At 35.4% G+C, this 18,169-nt stretch overlaps 1 protein-coding gene across 15 annotated transcripts in view; it reads right to left on the reverse strand.

Moving 5' to 3' along the window:
- Nucleotides 1–18,169, reverse strand: part of LOC123519901 (F-BAR domain only protein 2-like) — a 104,068-nt gene that overhangs the window by 40,163 nt on the left and 45,736 nt on the right. For 12 of the 15 annotated variants that reach the window (XM_045281560.1, XM_045281554.1, XM_045281558.1 and 9 more), the window contains 4 exons: nucleotides 13,925–14,024; nucleotides 12,998–13,188; nucleotides 12,718–12,851; nucleotides 10,733–10,780 (listed from right to left, as the gene is read on the reverse strand). In XM_045281560.1, the coding sequence (XP_045137495.1) occupies nucleotides 10,733–10,780; nucleotides 12,718–12,851; nucleotides 12,998–13,188; nucleotides 13,925–14,024 (473 nt within the window). The remainder of the gene's footprint in view (nucleotides 1–10,732; nucleotides 10,781–12,717; nucleotides 12,852–12,997; nucleotides 13,189–13,924; nucleotides 14,025–18,169) is intronic. The other 3 variants (XM_045281556.1, XM_045281562.1, XM_045281567.1) reach the window with 1 other exon arrangement.

Genomic DNA, 18,169 nt, shown 5'->3' on the forward strand with positions numbered 1-18,169 from the left:
TCCATTCCCAGATCTTATTTAGGTCTTCCTGCAGTATTTCACAATCCTCTTTTTGCTTTATAACTCTGCCCAGTTTCATATCTTCCGCAAACAGATTTATGTACGGTAGCTGTTCACTCCTTCTGGCATGTCATTTATATATATGAGGAAAAGTATTGGCGCTAATACTGACCCCTGCGGCACTCCGCTTTCTACTGCTCTCCACTTGGACTTCATATCTTTAACTACTGCCCTTATTTCTTTCCCCCTCAAGTAATTTTCCATCCATCTCAATGTGCTTCCTTTTAAGCCACCCTTCTCCTCTAACTACCACAGTAATCTTGCATGTGGCACTTTATCAAATGCCTTTTTTAAATCTATCTATCAACTATTTTAGAGTAGAAACTCAGTAAATTAGTTACACACAACCGTCTTTCTCTAAAACAGTATTATTCTTTCACACATCTTGCATATCACACTAATTAGTGATACCGGTCTGTAATTTAAAGATTCTTCCTTCCTTCCTTTCTTATATATGGGAACCACCTCAGCTCTTTTCTTATTTAGGTCTTCCTGCAGTATTTCACAATCCTCTTTTTGCTTTATAACTCTGCACAGTTTCGTATCTTCCGCAAACAGATTTATGTAGCTGTTAACACCTTCTGGCATGTCGTTTATATATATGAGGAAAAGTATTGGCGCTAATACTGACCCCTGCGGCACTCCGCTTTCTACTGCTCTCCACTTGGACTTCATATCTTTAACTACTGCCCTTATTTCTCTCGCCCTCAAATAATTTTCCATCCATCTCAATGTGCTTCCTTTTAAGCCACCCTTCTCCTCTAACTTCCACAGTAATCTTGCATGTGGCACTTTGTCAAATGCCTTTTTAAATCCAAATAAATACAGTCAACCCATCCCTCTCTCTCTCTTGTACTCTATCAACTATTCTAGAATAGAAACTCAATAAATTATTTACACAAGACTGTCTTTTCTAAAACCAAATTGGCTATTTGATATTAATTTGTTGTCTTCAAGGAACTCGATCCATTGTTTCTTTATTATTCTTTCACACATCTTGCATATTACACTAGTTAGTGATACTGGTCTGTAATTTAAAGGTTCTTCCTTCCTTCCTCTTATATATGGGAACCACCTCAGCTCTTTTCCATTCTACTGGTACTGTTCCATTTTCTATTGAGCATTTTATGATGTATATAGGACTTGCTAGTTCTTCCCTACATTCTTTCAGTATTCTGCCTGAGACTTCATCCGGTCCCATTGCCTTCTCTTCATCCAGTTCCTTCATTAACTCTTTTATTTCAAGCTTGGTTACTTTAATCTCTTTCATATAGACGGTCTCTCTATTACCCTGTGGCCTTTCAAATTTGGATTCCTTAGTAAAGACCTCCTGGAATTTATTATTTAATAGTTCTGCCATACTTTTTGGGTCTTCCACCATCCTGTTCTCTCCTTTTAACCTTTCTATTGTTTCTTTTTGCCTAATTTTTCCATTTATGAATCTGTAGAACAATTTTGGTTGCTCCTTACATTTTTTGACAATGTCCTTTTCACGTGTGTGTGTGTGTGTGTGTGTGTGTGTGTATCTATATATATAACTATATATATAACAATATATATATATATATATATATATATATATATATATATATATATATATATATATATATATATACACAGTAAGTCCTCATCATACGGTACTTTTTTATCCGGTAAATTCACAGTTACAGTATTTGGGAAATTACTACTCTTGATTTGATATACGATAAGAAAAATTCACAGATACGATATCCGCTCATGTCATCCGAGAGGACCCAGTGAGGGGGAGCAGGGGTGATGACATCATCCACGCCACACCTCCCCACCACTCGCAGTACTGACTTTAACTTGACCACCCTTGGAGCCTGTTATCTCTTCCCCTCCCCCCTTTTTTTAACTGCATTACATATTACTTTCATGCATTACTAATTAGATGAATAAATGGAATATTTAAGGATCTATTGTAAACACAAATACAGGCAACCCCCGCTTAACGAAGGATTTACGTTCCTAAAAACACATTCGTTAAGTGAACTAATTATAACAAGTTTAACCCCTGACTTGAGCTTCCACTGAGAGTAAACAAAGCGAGAGTGCATCATAGTACAGTAGAAGGTTTAATGAAAGTAAATAATTATGAAGTCAAACATTTAAGCAGTTTAATTTAAAACTAAGTCATTATAATGTACACTAATGTATGTATGTAAGTAACTTTATAATGTTGATGATCTTAAATTTACGAAGGGAGGGAGAGTGGAGCGGAAAATACGCTAGCTGGCAACCTGTGGAATGTAAACAAAGGGTGCATCATTGTACCACATACAAAACTTATGTACCACATTTCCACAAGGCTTTCCATTTTATCCATTGCAGTCACAAATTCAGGTGGTTCTTTTAGCTTGCAAGCAAGATATGATCTCACCAGCCTTCTTAATAGAGTCTGCTGACTTGAAAATGGTACACAGTAGATGGAGTCAAGCCATGGTGGGAAGCAATGCTATTAGTTTTCTCTCCTCTCTCGTGTCTGTGAATAATATCCAACTTCACTTTGAGAGTAAGAGACTTCCTGGTCTTCTTAGCAATGCTAGGCGACATTGCAGGGCGTTTTGGTGGCATATAGAGCGAAGGAAGACGAGCTGCTGCTGATGCTGTTATTGGTTTGAACTAGGGGAGTGAGTGGTGCGCGTTTAGTCCACGAGGCACTGGTGTATTCAAAAGCCTGTCGACTTGCGTGATACGGCGGGGCTTTCAAACTTGGAAAAAATTACCTGGATAAAATTTCGTTAAAGCAAGTTTGGTGTTCATTAAACGGGCACATGGTAGTAAAAGGAAACCTTCGTTGTAGCGAAATTTCGTTGTGTGAATCTTCGTAAAGTGGTGTTTGCCTGTATATTCATAATAATTATAGCATACAGTTAAAACCTACTACCAGCAGTGAACCATGCAGCAACTGATAAAAGGCACAGATGGGCCTGGCAAGCCCACTATCAGAGAATGGTGGAAGTCGTATGACATCAAGCACGCTTTAGATAACATCGTCATCTTGGGATGAAGTGAACAAGTCTACCATGAACTTGGTATGGAATAAAGTATGGCCAGAATGCGCGCATGACTTCCCAGGCTTCGCTGAAGACGACATTGGTGCGATCAGAAATGACATAGTAAATCTGTGCCATAAGGCTGGCTTCGATGAAGTTGATGATGATCTTTTGGAAAGCCATGCTAAACCTCACTCAAATGATGAACTTATAGAGCTACACAAGGCAGAAAAAGAGGGAGACGAGGAAGAACTTGTGCGTGGCCTGGACATCAAAACTTTTAGAGAATGTCCTGGTGGTATCGAAAAGCTCTGGAAACCCTGAAGGAATGTAACCAAAATCCTGCCTGGAGTAGCAAAGTGGCTCATGACGTACAGAAAAGTGTCAAGATTTATCAAGAAATCTATGATGAAAAAACAAGAAAAACCAAACAGTCCTCCATCTACTTGTTTTTCAAGCCAGTGAGATATGCTGTCCCTGTCACACCTGCCAACTTTGCTACAGCTGGCCCTTCCACATCCGCTGCCGACGGTTCTACAGCTGGCCCTTCCACATCTGCTTCCGACAGTGCAGACGACGACGTCTTATCCTCGTCTGCCCACTCAGCAGAAGATGAGTAAGGGCTGAAATCCCTACTGTCCCTTACCCTCAGGAGGGACATTATCTGATAGAATACATTGCGAGTGAAAGGTAAATAAAAACATTGTTTATTTCTTTTGTGCAGTACTTTACATTTTTTTCTTTTATATATATATATATATATATATATATATATATATATATATATATATATATATATATATATATATATATATATGACTATTTTCATGTATTTCAATTTCTATAGGGGTGACTTTTGATGTGCTGGAACACATTCCCTATTATTACATGTTATAACGGGTTCGGTACACAGTAATTTCAATTTCTGGTAAGGTTTTCAGGAAAGCATATGTACCGTATAACGAGGACATACTGTGTGTGTGTGTGTGTGTGTGTGTGTGTGTGTGTGTGTGTGTGTGTGTGTGTGTGTGTGTGTGTGTGTGTGTGTGTATATATATATATATATATATATATATATATATATATATATATATATATATATATATATATATATATATATATATATATATATATATATATATATATATATATACAGGCAACCCCCATTTAACGAAGGTTCACACAACGAAATTTCGCTATAACGAAGGTTTCATTTTACTACCATCTGCTCATTTAACGAATACCAAACTCGCTTTAACGAAGTTTTATCCAGGTATTTTTTTCCAAGTTTGAAAGCCCCACCGTATCATGCAAGCCGACAAGCTTTTGAATACACTAGCAGCTGCAATATACTAAGGCCTGCCTCAGGAGAAATCCTGGGACACCTGTAGAATCAAGATCAAGCCTCTCGTGGACAATACGCACCACTCACTCCCATAACAGCTTCAGCAGCAGTTCGTCTTCACTCGCTCAACTTCCCACCAAAACTCCTTGCAATGTGGCCTAGCATTCCTAAGAAGACCAGGAAGTCTCTTTCTCTCGAAGTGAAGCTGGATATTATTCACAGACACAAGAGAGGCGAGAAAACTATAGCATTGCTGGCCACCATCTTGACTCCATCTACTGTCTCTACTATTTTCAAGTCAGCAGACTATTAAGAAGGCTGGTGAGACTGTATCTTCCTTGCAAGCTAAAAGAACCACCTGAACTCGTGACTCTACAATGGATAAAATGGAAAGCCTTGTGGAAATGTGGTACATAAGTTTTGTATGCGGTACAATGATGCGCCCTTTGTTTACATTCCACAGGTTGCGGTTAGTGTCTTTCCGTTTCACTCTCCCTCCCTTCATAAATTTAAGATCATCAACATTATAAAGCTACATACATACATACATTAGTGTACATTATAATGACTTAAATTAAATTTAACTGCCTAAATGTTAAATTTCATAATTTTTACTTTCATTAAACCTTTCACCATACTATGATGCACTCTCGCTTTGCTTACTCTCAGTGGAAGTTCAAGTCAGGGGTTAAACTTGTTATAATCAGTTCGCTTAATGAAATTTCGCTTAACGAAGTGTTTTTTAGGAACGTAACCCCTTCGTTAAACGGGGGTTGCCTGTATATATATATACAATAAGCCCTCATTATACAGTACATATGCGTTCCTGAAACCCTTACCGCAAATCGAAATTACCATATACCAAACCCATTATAACATGCAATAATAGAGGGAGTGTTCCAGCATGTCGAAAGTCACCCCTGCAGACATGAAAATACATGAAAATAGTCATATAAAATAATGTAAAGCATTGCACAAAAGAAATAAACAGAAAATTTTTTCTTTACCTCTCACTCGCCACGTATTCTATCAGATGATGTCCCTTCCGAGGCTAAGGGACAGTAGGGATTTCAGCCCTTACTCATCTTCCACTGAGTGGGCAGACGAGGCTCTGCTCTGCAGATGCATTACATTCTCCCCAGCTTTTTTTATAGCCTCACAATTCTTTAACACCGTCCAGACTGTTGGCTGGGCTAGGCCCAAGTTTCAACTTAAGGTAGACGTACCTTCTCCCTGTTCTTTTCTCTGCAAAATATCTAATTTTACCTCCAATGCCAGATTATTCCTCTTTTGCTTTGCCTTTACAACTTCAGCAGTGTCTGCAGAACATTTTGGGGCCATTATGGGTGCATCACTGTGTGTCATGATAATACAGTGGTATTTCGACATACGATGGCCCTAACATACAATTTTTTTTATATACGACAAAATTTTTTATATAATTTACACCTTGAAATACGATGATATTCTTAAGATATGATTAGCCATCAGTAGGTGGCACAGCAATCGCTCGGCTACCTGTGTCCACCCGAACATTCAGCCCGCGTTGTGTATCGTTGTTCATCCTTTGTGCATGTATGTGTCTGTGCTACTTGGCAGTGTGGATTTTTTATTAAGTTTTATGAACTCAAGACCAAGTGATCATGGGTCCCAAAAGTAAAAGTTTGGTGAGAAACACACAAAATAGCTTATATTCACATACTGATTACACTTAGAAATTCAATAAACGAATGAGTACAAATGGTTTTCTGCCCACAAGCAACTCTTCCTCTTTGCAAAGCAAAAAACCAGAAGTCTCTAGATGTCATGGTTACCAAAATATCACAGGTTGAATGAGGTGGTATCATCGGTTTACATGGCATTGCATCCGATCAGGTTCAGCGGCCTTGGCTAAAGCGAGAGAAAACAGGCCCCTTGTATCCTCTCCCTCTCCCTCTCTCCTGCTGTCGCCTGTTCTGATACCACTCTCATTCAAAAGTTGTCTCCCGTAACAAGGTGAGAGACCTGAGGTATAGAAGTAAGGCTCACGGGAGAGGTGGCGGAATAAGACACAGTGAAATCACTCGCTACTACCCTCCATCGTTGGTGACATAGTGACGTAGAGCATATGTTTACTCCTACCCACAGGCAACTCTTCCTCTTTGCAATGCAAAAAAACCCCAGAAGTCTCTAGATGTCATGGTTACCAAAATATCACAGGTTGAATGAGGTAGTATCATCAGTTTATGTGGCCTTGCATCCGATCGGGTTCAGCGGCCTTGGCTAGAGCACGAGAAAACAGGCCCCTTGTATCCTCTCCCCCTCCCCCCCCACTCTCTCTCTCTCTCTCTCTGTTCTGATACCACTCTCATTCAAAAGTTGTCTCCCTGTAACGTGGCGAGAGACCCAAGGTATAGAAGTAGGGTGCGCGGGAGAGGTGGCAGAATCAGACACAATGAAATCACTGTCGATCGCTCCTACCATTTATCGTTGGTGACACAGTGACATAGAGCATATGTTTACTCATGATGAGTGTTGCCAGCTCACAAGCAAAGAAACGAGAAGAAAATAACAGAAATATAGCCATAAAAAGCCTAAACGTCTATCGAAGGAACTAGGAAAAGGACATTGTCAAAAAAATGTAAGGAGCAACCAAAATTGTTCTACAAATTCATAAATGAAAAAATAAGGTAAAAAGAAACAATAGAAAGCTTAAAAGGAGAAACGGGATGGTGGAAGACCCAAAAAATATGGCAAAACTGTTAAATAGTAAATTTCAGGAGGTCTTTACTAAGGAATCCAAATTCTAAAGACCATCTATATGAAAGAGATTAAAGTAACCAAGCTTGAAATAAAAGAGATGATGAAGGAATTGGATGAAGAGAAGGCAATGGGACCAGATGAAGTCTCAGGCAGAATATTAAAAGAATGTAGGGAAGAACTAGCAAGTCCGATATGCATCATAAAATGCTTAATAGAAAATGGAACAGTACCAGTAGAATGGAAAAGAGCTGAGGTGGTTCCCATATATAAGAAAGGAAGGAAGGAAGAACCTTTAAATTACAGACCGGTGTCACTAACATGTGTAATATGCAAGATGTGTGAAAGAGCAATAAAGAAACAATGGATCGAGTTTCTTGAAGACAAAAAATTATTATCAAATAACCAATTGGAATATTGGATTAGCATTTCACTACATGGACAAAGAAATAATGAAGAAATTGATAAGTACTATAATAAGACCCAGATTGGAATATGCAGGAGTTGTGTGGACCCCCCGTAAAAAGAAACACATAAGGAAGTTGGAGACTACAAAAAATGGCTACAAGAATGGTTCCAGAATTTGAAGGGATGACATATGAGGAGAGACTAAAGGCTATGGATCTACCAACCCTGCAACAGAGAAGGGAGAGAGGGGATCTGATACAAGTTTATAAATTAACGGAATGGATCAAGTGGATAATGAGAAACTGATCCTGAGAGAAGAATATGACATTCGAAGCACAAGATCGCAAGTAAAAAACTGAGGAAGGAAAGATGTCTGAAAGATGTTAAAAAATATAGTTTCCCACAAAGATGTGTTGAGACTTGGAACAGTTTGAGTAAGGAAGTGGTGTCAGCAAAGAGTGTGCATAATTTTAAAGAAAAATTGGATAAGTGTAGATATGGGGATGGGGCCACACGAGCGTAAACCCCAGGCCCTGTAAAACTACAACTAGGTAAATACACACAGTAAGCCCCAGTTAAGTCACACCTAAATAAGCCAGATATTGCATAAGTTAGACACTTTCAGGACTTTTTTTCTTCTTTTTTCTTTCCTTTTATTTTAAAGTTCAAAGTAGTCCTACTGTTAAAGTCATGTGATATTTCAACACAACAATTCCAAAAAATAAGGGCATGTGGCAAGTTTGAAAATTGAACTGGACACTGTATTTATCTGCTATCATGTGTAGGCTATACTCCTAGCAACTGTGGGTATGATAGTGTGAGTGATTTTTTTTTTCTTTTTCTTTTTTTTATAGCCTATAGCACCCATAGGCATACTTGAAGAGTATATACAGGAAGCGCTGTTAAGCTTCCTCTCATTAGTGGTGCAGACAATTTTATTTATAGTGGTACCCATATTAGGGACCATATCACCAGCCAAGCACATTTTTGGGGTAACCACCTAGAACCTGGGTATCATGGTGACATGTAGGTAACTTTAAACCACTTGACAAAATGGCATAGCTTCAAAGTGGTGGGATTTGAACCTACACGTGGACGTCTGCCCGATCCCATGCTCACCACCTTATCCACTACGCCACTGTAGAATGATTTTGGCTTAAACATGAAACATCTGAATGAAACACTAAGCTAAAGAGAGGAAAGGAATATTAGCAATCCAAAGCATAACAAGCACACAGTTAAAAACTAATAATAACAAAAATGAGTCTATTGAGTTTAAACCACCATATTTGTCTTTTCACACTGTCTTAATGAACAAAAATCCATCGGTGGTTGAGGAGCAGGCTGACCAGCAGATCATCTAACGTATAACAAATCATGCTGCTTTGGAAATGAAAAAGCAGGAAAGTGAGGAAGAAAAACAGCAAGAAAAAGTTTCATGGGAGGATGCTAGAAAACTCGCAGTTTATTAATCAAGTTTGCTGAGGCTGAATTGGTTTGTTTTCTGGAAATAAGCCTTGAAAAACTTAATGATCTCTATATAAATGTGTCTTGGAGACATCAGTTGTGTTTTCAGCAAATAAATAAATAAATTAATACTAATAGCCTATGTTCTCATTAATTCATTGCTAGTATAGCTGATGAAATTCACACCTTATCTCTCAGCATATTCAATAATTTGGAGCCTGCTTCATCTTGTAAATGCCAAAAGAAAAGACTTTTCACTATAACAAACTCTGAACATAACCTTGGTAAAATATTTAAAATTCAGTTCATGCAAAGTCATAAATAAAACATTTCCATGGTATGTTTCCCATGCAATAAAAATTAAATGTTTCTGTTAAAATTCACTGTACAAAACAGATATAATACATATGTATTGAGAAATCTTTGTCAGGTAAATTGTTATTTCTTTTATATAAAAAATAATGAAATTAAAAATGTTACAGAATTACACTTCATTGAAAAAAAAATAAATAAAAAAAATAATAAATAAAATAAATAAATAAATAAATAAAAACACTATAGAAATTGTTTCAGTTTAGCCAGCCAGTGGCATGAATAAGTCTCATTCCATGCATTACAGAAAAAGTTAGTCAGGTAAATGTTCCTTCTGTCAATGCAACAACATAGCAACACAGCCTGCGATGGAACAATGAGAATGAGCACAACACACAGGTGTTGGCTATGTGGCTAGCGGCAGGGAGTAGGATCAAAGGCATGAAGTCATTACAGTCATTGCAACACTGAGTTTGAGGGATAGGATATTGGGACAGCCTTAGTTACTAATTTGTATTTTTCACATTAATCAGCCTTCATGCGGTAAACTGACAAGAAAATCCAGCACACAATAAAAAATTAACTCTAAAAAAGCTTATGAATTTCAGTGCAAACAATATGTAAATGACAGCAGGGTAAGCCTTATCAAGCTATACCTTAGTTTAGTTGAAATATACATACTCAATGAAAAGACATATATACAGAGAAGTTTTCGTGGATTACCTTTATTTATCTAACACATACACTATTCCAAGTTTTCTTGTTGTACACTGGGGGAATTTCCCAAGGAATCAAAATTAAAACTTCCATCTAAATCTAATCATAATGTTAGAATTTACTTCACCGTGCCCTGCTATTCCTTACTATCTACACATCTTCTCTACATACACTTTTACTTTATTCAACTGTTTCATAAGCCTGGCCTCAAACCTACACCTCAATGGAACTTTTGGAAAGTTTTATAATCACTTCAACATTCCAAAGCTAGCTCATTTTTGTTACTTTTCAGTTGTTGATTTCTAATAAGAACACCAAAAAATAAATATACATCAAGACGGTGAAATAAATAACAAATAAATCACTGACATAAAAGTCTTTGCAAAATTATATCAGTCATCAACTGAAGTCTAAAGAAAACAGTACAGCTAAAAATAAAAACTCATCAAAATTATAATGATATCAATAAAATGTATGAAGCACATAATGCCATATGCACAGGATATAATAAAAATAAATAGCAATCAGATAAACTCGTAGGATATCAATAAACGGCCTGGTTTTAAACTGAGCTCAGGCAAGAGCAATTGAACTAGAGCATATAGCAATCTGAGCTGTGGCAAGGATATCAGGCAGAGCAGTCATGCACAATTAATTTAGATTTTACCTTCTGTAAGGTTAGGTACCTGATCTTGCTCTTTCCTTCCGAGGTTATCTGGCGTGGAGGCATACGAGGCTAATTAGAGGTCATCTATTATTACCTATGATACTTACTCTCCAAAAGATGAATTTTCATTTAATTTCTGCTCCTTATATAAGAAGCACAATATCTTAGTTATCAGTTTAAATGCAACAGGTGAATCAATACTTATTCTCTACAATACAACTATCGTATTTGATGGTTCATAAGATGCACCTTTTCTCCAAAAAATGTCTCAGTGAATGGGCCGGCATCCTATGAGGCCAAGGTTCATTATTGAGGCAGTGGTTGGTGATAAGTTTATGGCAACAAGGGCTCTAAAATCAAACCCCCAGACATCTTCGCACATGTAAACAAAATTATTGGTACTACACCACAAAACAATTCTTTCTTTCAAGGTAACAATATATGAATAGGTCATACTTAACAGCAATTCACATAGGATAACATCAGGAAAAATTTGTCTAAGTAACCATGCACCACATGAACCAAAACAAATCATGCAATCGGTGATCTTGATCTTGACACTGGCAAGCTTCACTGTTTTTTACAGTGTGATGCTGTTACTCCTCAGATATGACACACTTTCATACAATTAAAATTGCATCTATCTTTTAACATTCTTACCTTATATACATGTAAAATAAATTATAAAAAGAAGAAAAATTATGATTATTAGCCCTATAGTCTCACAGTCAGTGCTAACGCCATATGCCAGGTACATGTTTACAATCTCACAACAAGATTAGTACATTGGCTAATAGCAAATATTAAAGTTTTTAATGCAAAATACTGGGTCTAATAATGATCTAAATGCATGTGAATGTCTTCAAATGTCAAGTGAAATCCTTCACTTCATATTCTGAGATTAAATTTGCTCATTTACCTTCTTTCATTTCAATGTCTGCTTAAACTGGGTGCATCTTATGAGCCATCAAATACAGTAATTATATGAATAGGAGAATTAAGAATTTTCAATACTAGCTTATACATCAAGGAGGATCAAACTTCTTCCTGGGTGGTAGTAAAAAACAGTGCTTAGATACAAAGAACTTCACAAGCAGCCAATGGTAAAAGTGGTCATTGTACAAATAAGTACCTTCATAGTTCCATCTGTTCCTAAGATTGGTGTTTGTCACTTATATGTATTCAAGCTTTGTTAATAAAATTCAGTGGTCATGATGTTTCTCTGTGTGACAGCATTTGGACTTGCTTTGTTATGGACCACCTTGTGTGATAATATCTTATTTAAACTGATGACACTGATATCCAGCATCAAATTTATCATCATATATGATAATGGACTTTCATCAAACTTTTAAATTTGTTGGTATTATATGACTTTTGGGTCAGTCCTGAGACCTAGAGTTTTTAAGCAAAACTGTTCTAACCATCTGGCATTAAAAGTGTATCAATTTGATATTTCAGTGTACACCAAGACCACTAAACTAGCCATTTTTAAACAGATGCAATTAATTCATATTTCAGAAAGGTAGAACTAATAAAAAAACATAATTTAGAATAACTGCATTACTTCATCATTAAATATTACTGTCTGCCTATCAAGTTTTACATCTCAATTTGTGAATCTTTGTTTTGTGGCAACATGAAATATTTTACCATTGTACATACAAACACCAAATTTTTGTATTATGAGAATGTTACTGTCACTTCACATTTGGACTTAATCTCCACTTGTCTAATTTTATCAGTGCAACAAGAATTACCAGTCATTAGATATAAGAACAAGGACTCTGAGGAATGATAATCATTAAATACTTCAGAATTATGTGATCAAATTACCATTTAATATCAATGCTGAATGACTTTTAGGGAAAAAATATTGAAGTTTAACATTTGTCTGCATTATTTAGTTAACAGTATACCAGTATATCTGGCTATCTAAATGTCTATCAATCTGCATGTTTACCTATGCATTAGTCTGTACTTACCGAGGGGTATGAAGCAGGAGACAGAGACATTCCTTCAATGGTGGCACGCAGCTCATCAACACTAGGAGACAATGGGGCATTCCCATTGCTGATTGGCTTGATCTCCACATGAATTTTTTTCTCCGGTTCTGCATCTGCTTTCAGAATTGAGAAAAATATCAATAGCAACAGTCATGAAACACATAATTATTATTATCATGACTGCTTTTTTTCATCTTCCAACTACAACATAACATGAATTCAAAGTGAGGTACAAGTTCCATAAATATCTTTCCCCCACCTGAGTCTGTGTCTGAGGATGAATCAAAGCTATTATCTTCACCAGCTGCCTTTTGTTCCTGAGGGCGTACTGAGAATCCTTCTTCGTCTACATTTGGAGTCTGGCCACTGATGCTCCCCTTATCAGAGGCAGATGTCACTACCACTGTTGCTGGATCACTAGTCTTTGCTCCAGAATCATCATTGCCTTCACTAGAGAGAGAGAGAGAGAGAGAGAGAGAGAGAGAGAGAGAGAGAGAGAGAGAGAGAGAGAGAGAGAGAGAGAGAGAGAGAGAGAGAGAGAGAGAGAGAGAGAGAGAGAGAGAGAGAGAGAGAGAGAGAGAGAGAGAGAGAGAGAGAGAGAGAGAGAGAGAGAGAGAGAGAGAGAGAGAATGGCATTTTCTAAAATACCTTATACACTTTTACAGTGGAGGTATTTTGTTTATAGAAATTGGACAATATCTTCATATGATGACAATGTTAATGATCATGATAACTTCATATCCTCATCAACTGTCTGTATGACTCCACTGCAAGACAACATTGAATATTGTTTGCTAAAACCCCGTCCCCACAAAATCTGTGGAGACATTTACATCTTACCAACATGTTGCCTGTGACTCAGCAACACAGCCCATGGCCAAGGAGGTTTATCATAAATGCCAAAGCAAATTATTTTATAAGTTTTTAGCCAAGTAAGGCATTCTCCTATAGCATGATTGGAAATAAGACCAAATTGTTTCTATCTGGTCTAAGACTTCATCCCAGATTTTCTTAGCTGTGAATCGAGCACACTACCTTCACATCAGTAAGCTCTTGAATATTTCCTATATTGTGGTGCAAGTTCAAGAACTCTTAATTGACATAAAACTTAAGCTTGCATAAGTCAACATATGAGTTACTTCAAAGACAAAGTATTAAAGCTACTAAATTATTCTTGTATATTTACTTGTCAGATTTCTCTTCTTTGTTACTTGATGAATCTGCATCCTTCTTTTTCTTAACTTTCTTTTCCTTGATTTTTCTGTCTCGTCTACTTCTCAGAAACCCTGCAAACAGAAGATTGAATCAATAACCTTGAAATTTAATCTTAAATCTATTTACAAATTACATGAAAACTATTTTTTCAATAAAACATATGTACAGATTATAATATATATATATATATATATATATATATATATATATATATATATATATATATATATATATATATATATATATATATATATATATATCATACTCAGGGTACTTGAATGTTGTACATCAAGCTGGAAGCTTGCATCTAATTCATAAATAAAAAAAAACTTCCATCAGCTACACTATAAATACAATTATATGTTGTGATAGCCATGTATGCAAATGATAATACCATATCTCTGATAAAAAAAAATTTGTTATGGTTCACATAAAGGAGAGGTATAAACATGGTTGTCGGTATGATAGCTTGGCATATAAGATAGCCACATAGATATATCTGAAAAATTATATGCTCCAGGAGTGGAAGTCTTCCTGCCTTGCTTCCTCTTCTATAGAGTAGCCATCCTTTGATAAAAGGATAGAATGTGTGACAGAAATAGCATGGGAAGGAGGGGATCCATTTTGGTGTGAAATCTTTATACCATATCATCCTTACATACTGTGCACGGACAGACATAAACACATACTATATTTATAAAATTGACAATTTATTGCAGTGGTTCCCAACCTGTGGTACACATATCACTAGTGGTAGACGAAGGAATTCCAGGTGATATATGAGCACTATTGGGATCATATGCAATTTTTAGTTAAATCATATTTACTAAATTCCTAAAAAAAATATGTTATGCCTTACACAAGATAACCTGGCATCGATCAGCTGGTGGAGAAGAAATAGATGCATCCCTCACATTAAATTTGAGTTGTGTTCCTTGTTAGTTCATTTCTGTGTTCTGCTTGTGAATAAATTGATATCTGCTGGAGTTGAGTTTTTCTGGAACTAGGTGGTATGTGGGGACTGTACAAAATCCCCAAGTGCTCAGGAAAAGCTTGGGAACCACTGATATATTAATTTCCTAGTCATGAAATAGGAGCTAAACACCTCCAATGAGCAGGAGTTGGCAAGGATTATTTGTTATGCCTATGATGGAAGGCAGCATATTATTAGCCCAGTCCTCTCCAGCAAAGTTATCTGAGAAGTAGACTCATGCTGCACAATGAGGTTTATCACACTGATATTATATTAATTTATTCATTTTTATCCCTCCCACTAGAAGATGACACCATGTGTTTTATCATACAAAGTCCCAAACACTTTACAGCCTTGATCTAAGTGATCTTCCTCTCTCCTATACCTCCAAAGTGCACAACCATTCTGACACAGATCAATGTAACTTATTTTTCGTTACTGTGACAGAAACATTATCAGCAGCATAGATGACTTTAGTGTGATATCCAATATTAATAAGATATTTGAATAAATATAATTTAGGAATCAGTGCAAAAATTCAAGCAAAATTCAAGTTCCACTGAGTTCTAACTGAGAGAATACTAAAATCTTATTGAAAATTTCTATATCTTATTTCCATATATCACCATATCAATATCAGGAAACACACACACACACACACACACACACACACACACACACATATATATATATATATATATATATATATATATATATATATATATATATATATATATATATATATATATATATATATTAATAAATTGATTAATCAATTAATTAAGACTTATAATAGGTATGAAAATATTGTATGCACTAATTCAAGTAAGTATAAAAATGGAGATTCCAAATAATAAGTGGTATGAATAGCCTTTCTGTACTGAAGAGACAAATCCTTAAATCAACATGGCATCTGTATAGTGTAGCCCATTTTACATAGTTAGATGACTAAAAAAATATTAATGATTGTCAAGTAAATTTACACTAATCATTAATACAATGCTATTTCTCATTATTACAGTGTTATTTCTCAAAGTTCAACTAAACTATTCACCTAGAGAGCATGTACTTCACATGCTCCAAAAATAGTCTAACTCTGCTATATAATAAAGCATCCTATGAACTCTAATGACATTTAGTTTCTTATCATGATGATTGTGTCGTAACATGATTCAGCATTTCAGATGCTATTCAACATTACAGATAATGTCAATATAGATGTAAAGAAAATAAATAAATAAATAAATAAATAAATATATTGAAAAAATCCTGGACACTGAAATTAATTATATTAAAATTACAAAAGGGCTTCCATCACCATTATACATTACCTCTAAAGTATACATAATAGTATACATATTTACAGCTGAAATAAACCACATTATCAATTCTAATAAAAAGTGAACTCGCATAAACTAAATATATATACTTGCTGCAAAGAACAAATGGTACACAATGAAAACTACAGCAGTAAAGCACTACAAAGCATATGGTAATGCGGCAGCAAAAAAGAATGCCATCCAAGATCCATAAGCAAGGAAAAAAAAAGCTATTGCAAGGTAAGCACAAGGCTATGGCTATACATTCAAACCAACATCAATTAATATTCACTCTCTCTCTCTCTCTCTCTCTCTCTCTCTCTCTCTCTCTCACACACACACACACACACACACACACACAGCATTGAAATGGCAAAACAGAATGTTAACAACAAATTCAGGTTGTACACTGCACACGACCTCATTTGCAGATTCTTGGTGTAGAGCTTTACAAAGGTAGTGACCATATATCACTAATGTCTGACTATCCAAAGTTCACAAATGAGTTTACAGGCTTCAGTAAGCAGGATGTGAATATGACAAATATGTCAGAATAAGAAATGTCAAGTTTAAGGAAGGAAAGGCAACAGGAGAAATGAAATTTAATACGAGCAAATAACAAAAAACTGGAGAGTGAATGGGCTAGAAAAGAAAGTGAAAAACTTAATTGTCCTCTTTTAAAATATGAGAAACAAACAGAGAGAATAGTTACACATATGATAAACATCAACAGGCAATTTGGATAAAAAAATATAAAAAATAAATAAATAAATAAAAAATTAAAAAAATCAAATGACACTCATTGCAGGAAATGGATGGATGAGCAGATTGCTGAACCAAAAAAATAAATCTATGAATAATAATAATAATAATAATAATAATAATAATAATAATAATAATAATAATAACAATAACAAAAATAACAATAATAATAATAATAATAATAATAATAACAAAAATAATAATAATGATAATAATAATAATAATAATAATAATAATAATAATAATAATAATAATAATAATAACAATAATAAAATAATCAATCAGTTAATTAAAAGATAATAAACAGGTTTCCCTACAGAAGTATATCTATAATGGCCTACAAGATGTGGTAAAGGTAAAAAAGTGCATTTATATCAATTGATGGAATGACTGGATGAAATATTGATACAAAGACAGGGCCACAGATATGTAGTTCAGGCCCTACACACTTTCAACTGTATATAGATAAATGTACACACCTGTAGGAGAGAGGTGTGTGGAATGGTTTAGATAAGAGAGTTGTTCAAGCAAGGACAATCAATAATTCATAGAAACATTGGATTTTCATAGATGTGGAGACGATGCAGTACAAGCATAGCTCTTTTTCCTGTATGTTACAACTAGGTAAATACACACACAACCACACACATTTACTAACAGATAATCAGTGAAGCACAATGAACATTGTTATGGACTAACTGTTCTCTCGACAAACATTATACCTGAGATAAAAGTGATATTACTGATCAGTTTTAATTGTATGACTACCATACATGAAATAAAAATAATGCCATACATTTAAAAAATTTCTAGAACCTATAGAACTCAAGAAAAATAAAACCAGAATTTTAACATAAATTCAAATTTCATTAGAAACATGAAACTTTCATTACGGTATGTCTCACATTTGCTTGCTTTCTAGTCTCTTAATAAAAAACTGTTAACAGTTTTCTTCAATGCATTCACAACTGGTGGACTGCATGACCTCAAGTTCAGGTATGATGCTGGCTGTATGGACACTCAGCCCATGATGATGCTTAGTATACTATATAAAAGTTTCAGCTGTCTGCCCAATCCTTTTTCTTGGCTGTTTATCCATGTGCCACCCAGGGAAAAAATATTGTTAAAGAATTGCAGACTATTTCTAACTACACACACATAC

This window comes from Portunus trituberculatus, chromosome 46 (assembly GCF_017591435.1).
Source record: "Portunus trituberculatus isolate SZX2019 chromosome 46, ASM1759143v1, whole genome shotgun sequence".
Lineage (NCBI taxonomy): Eukaryota > Metazoa > Arthropoda > Malacostraca > Decapoda > Portunidae > Portunus > Portunus trituberculatus.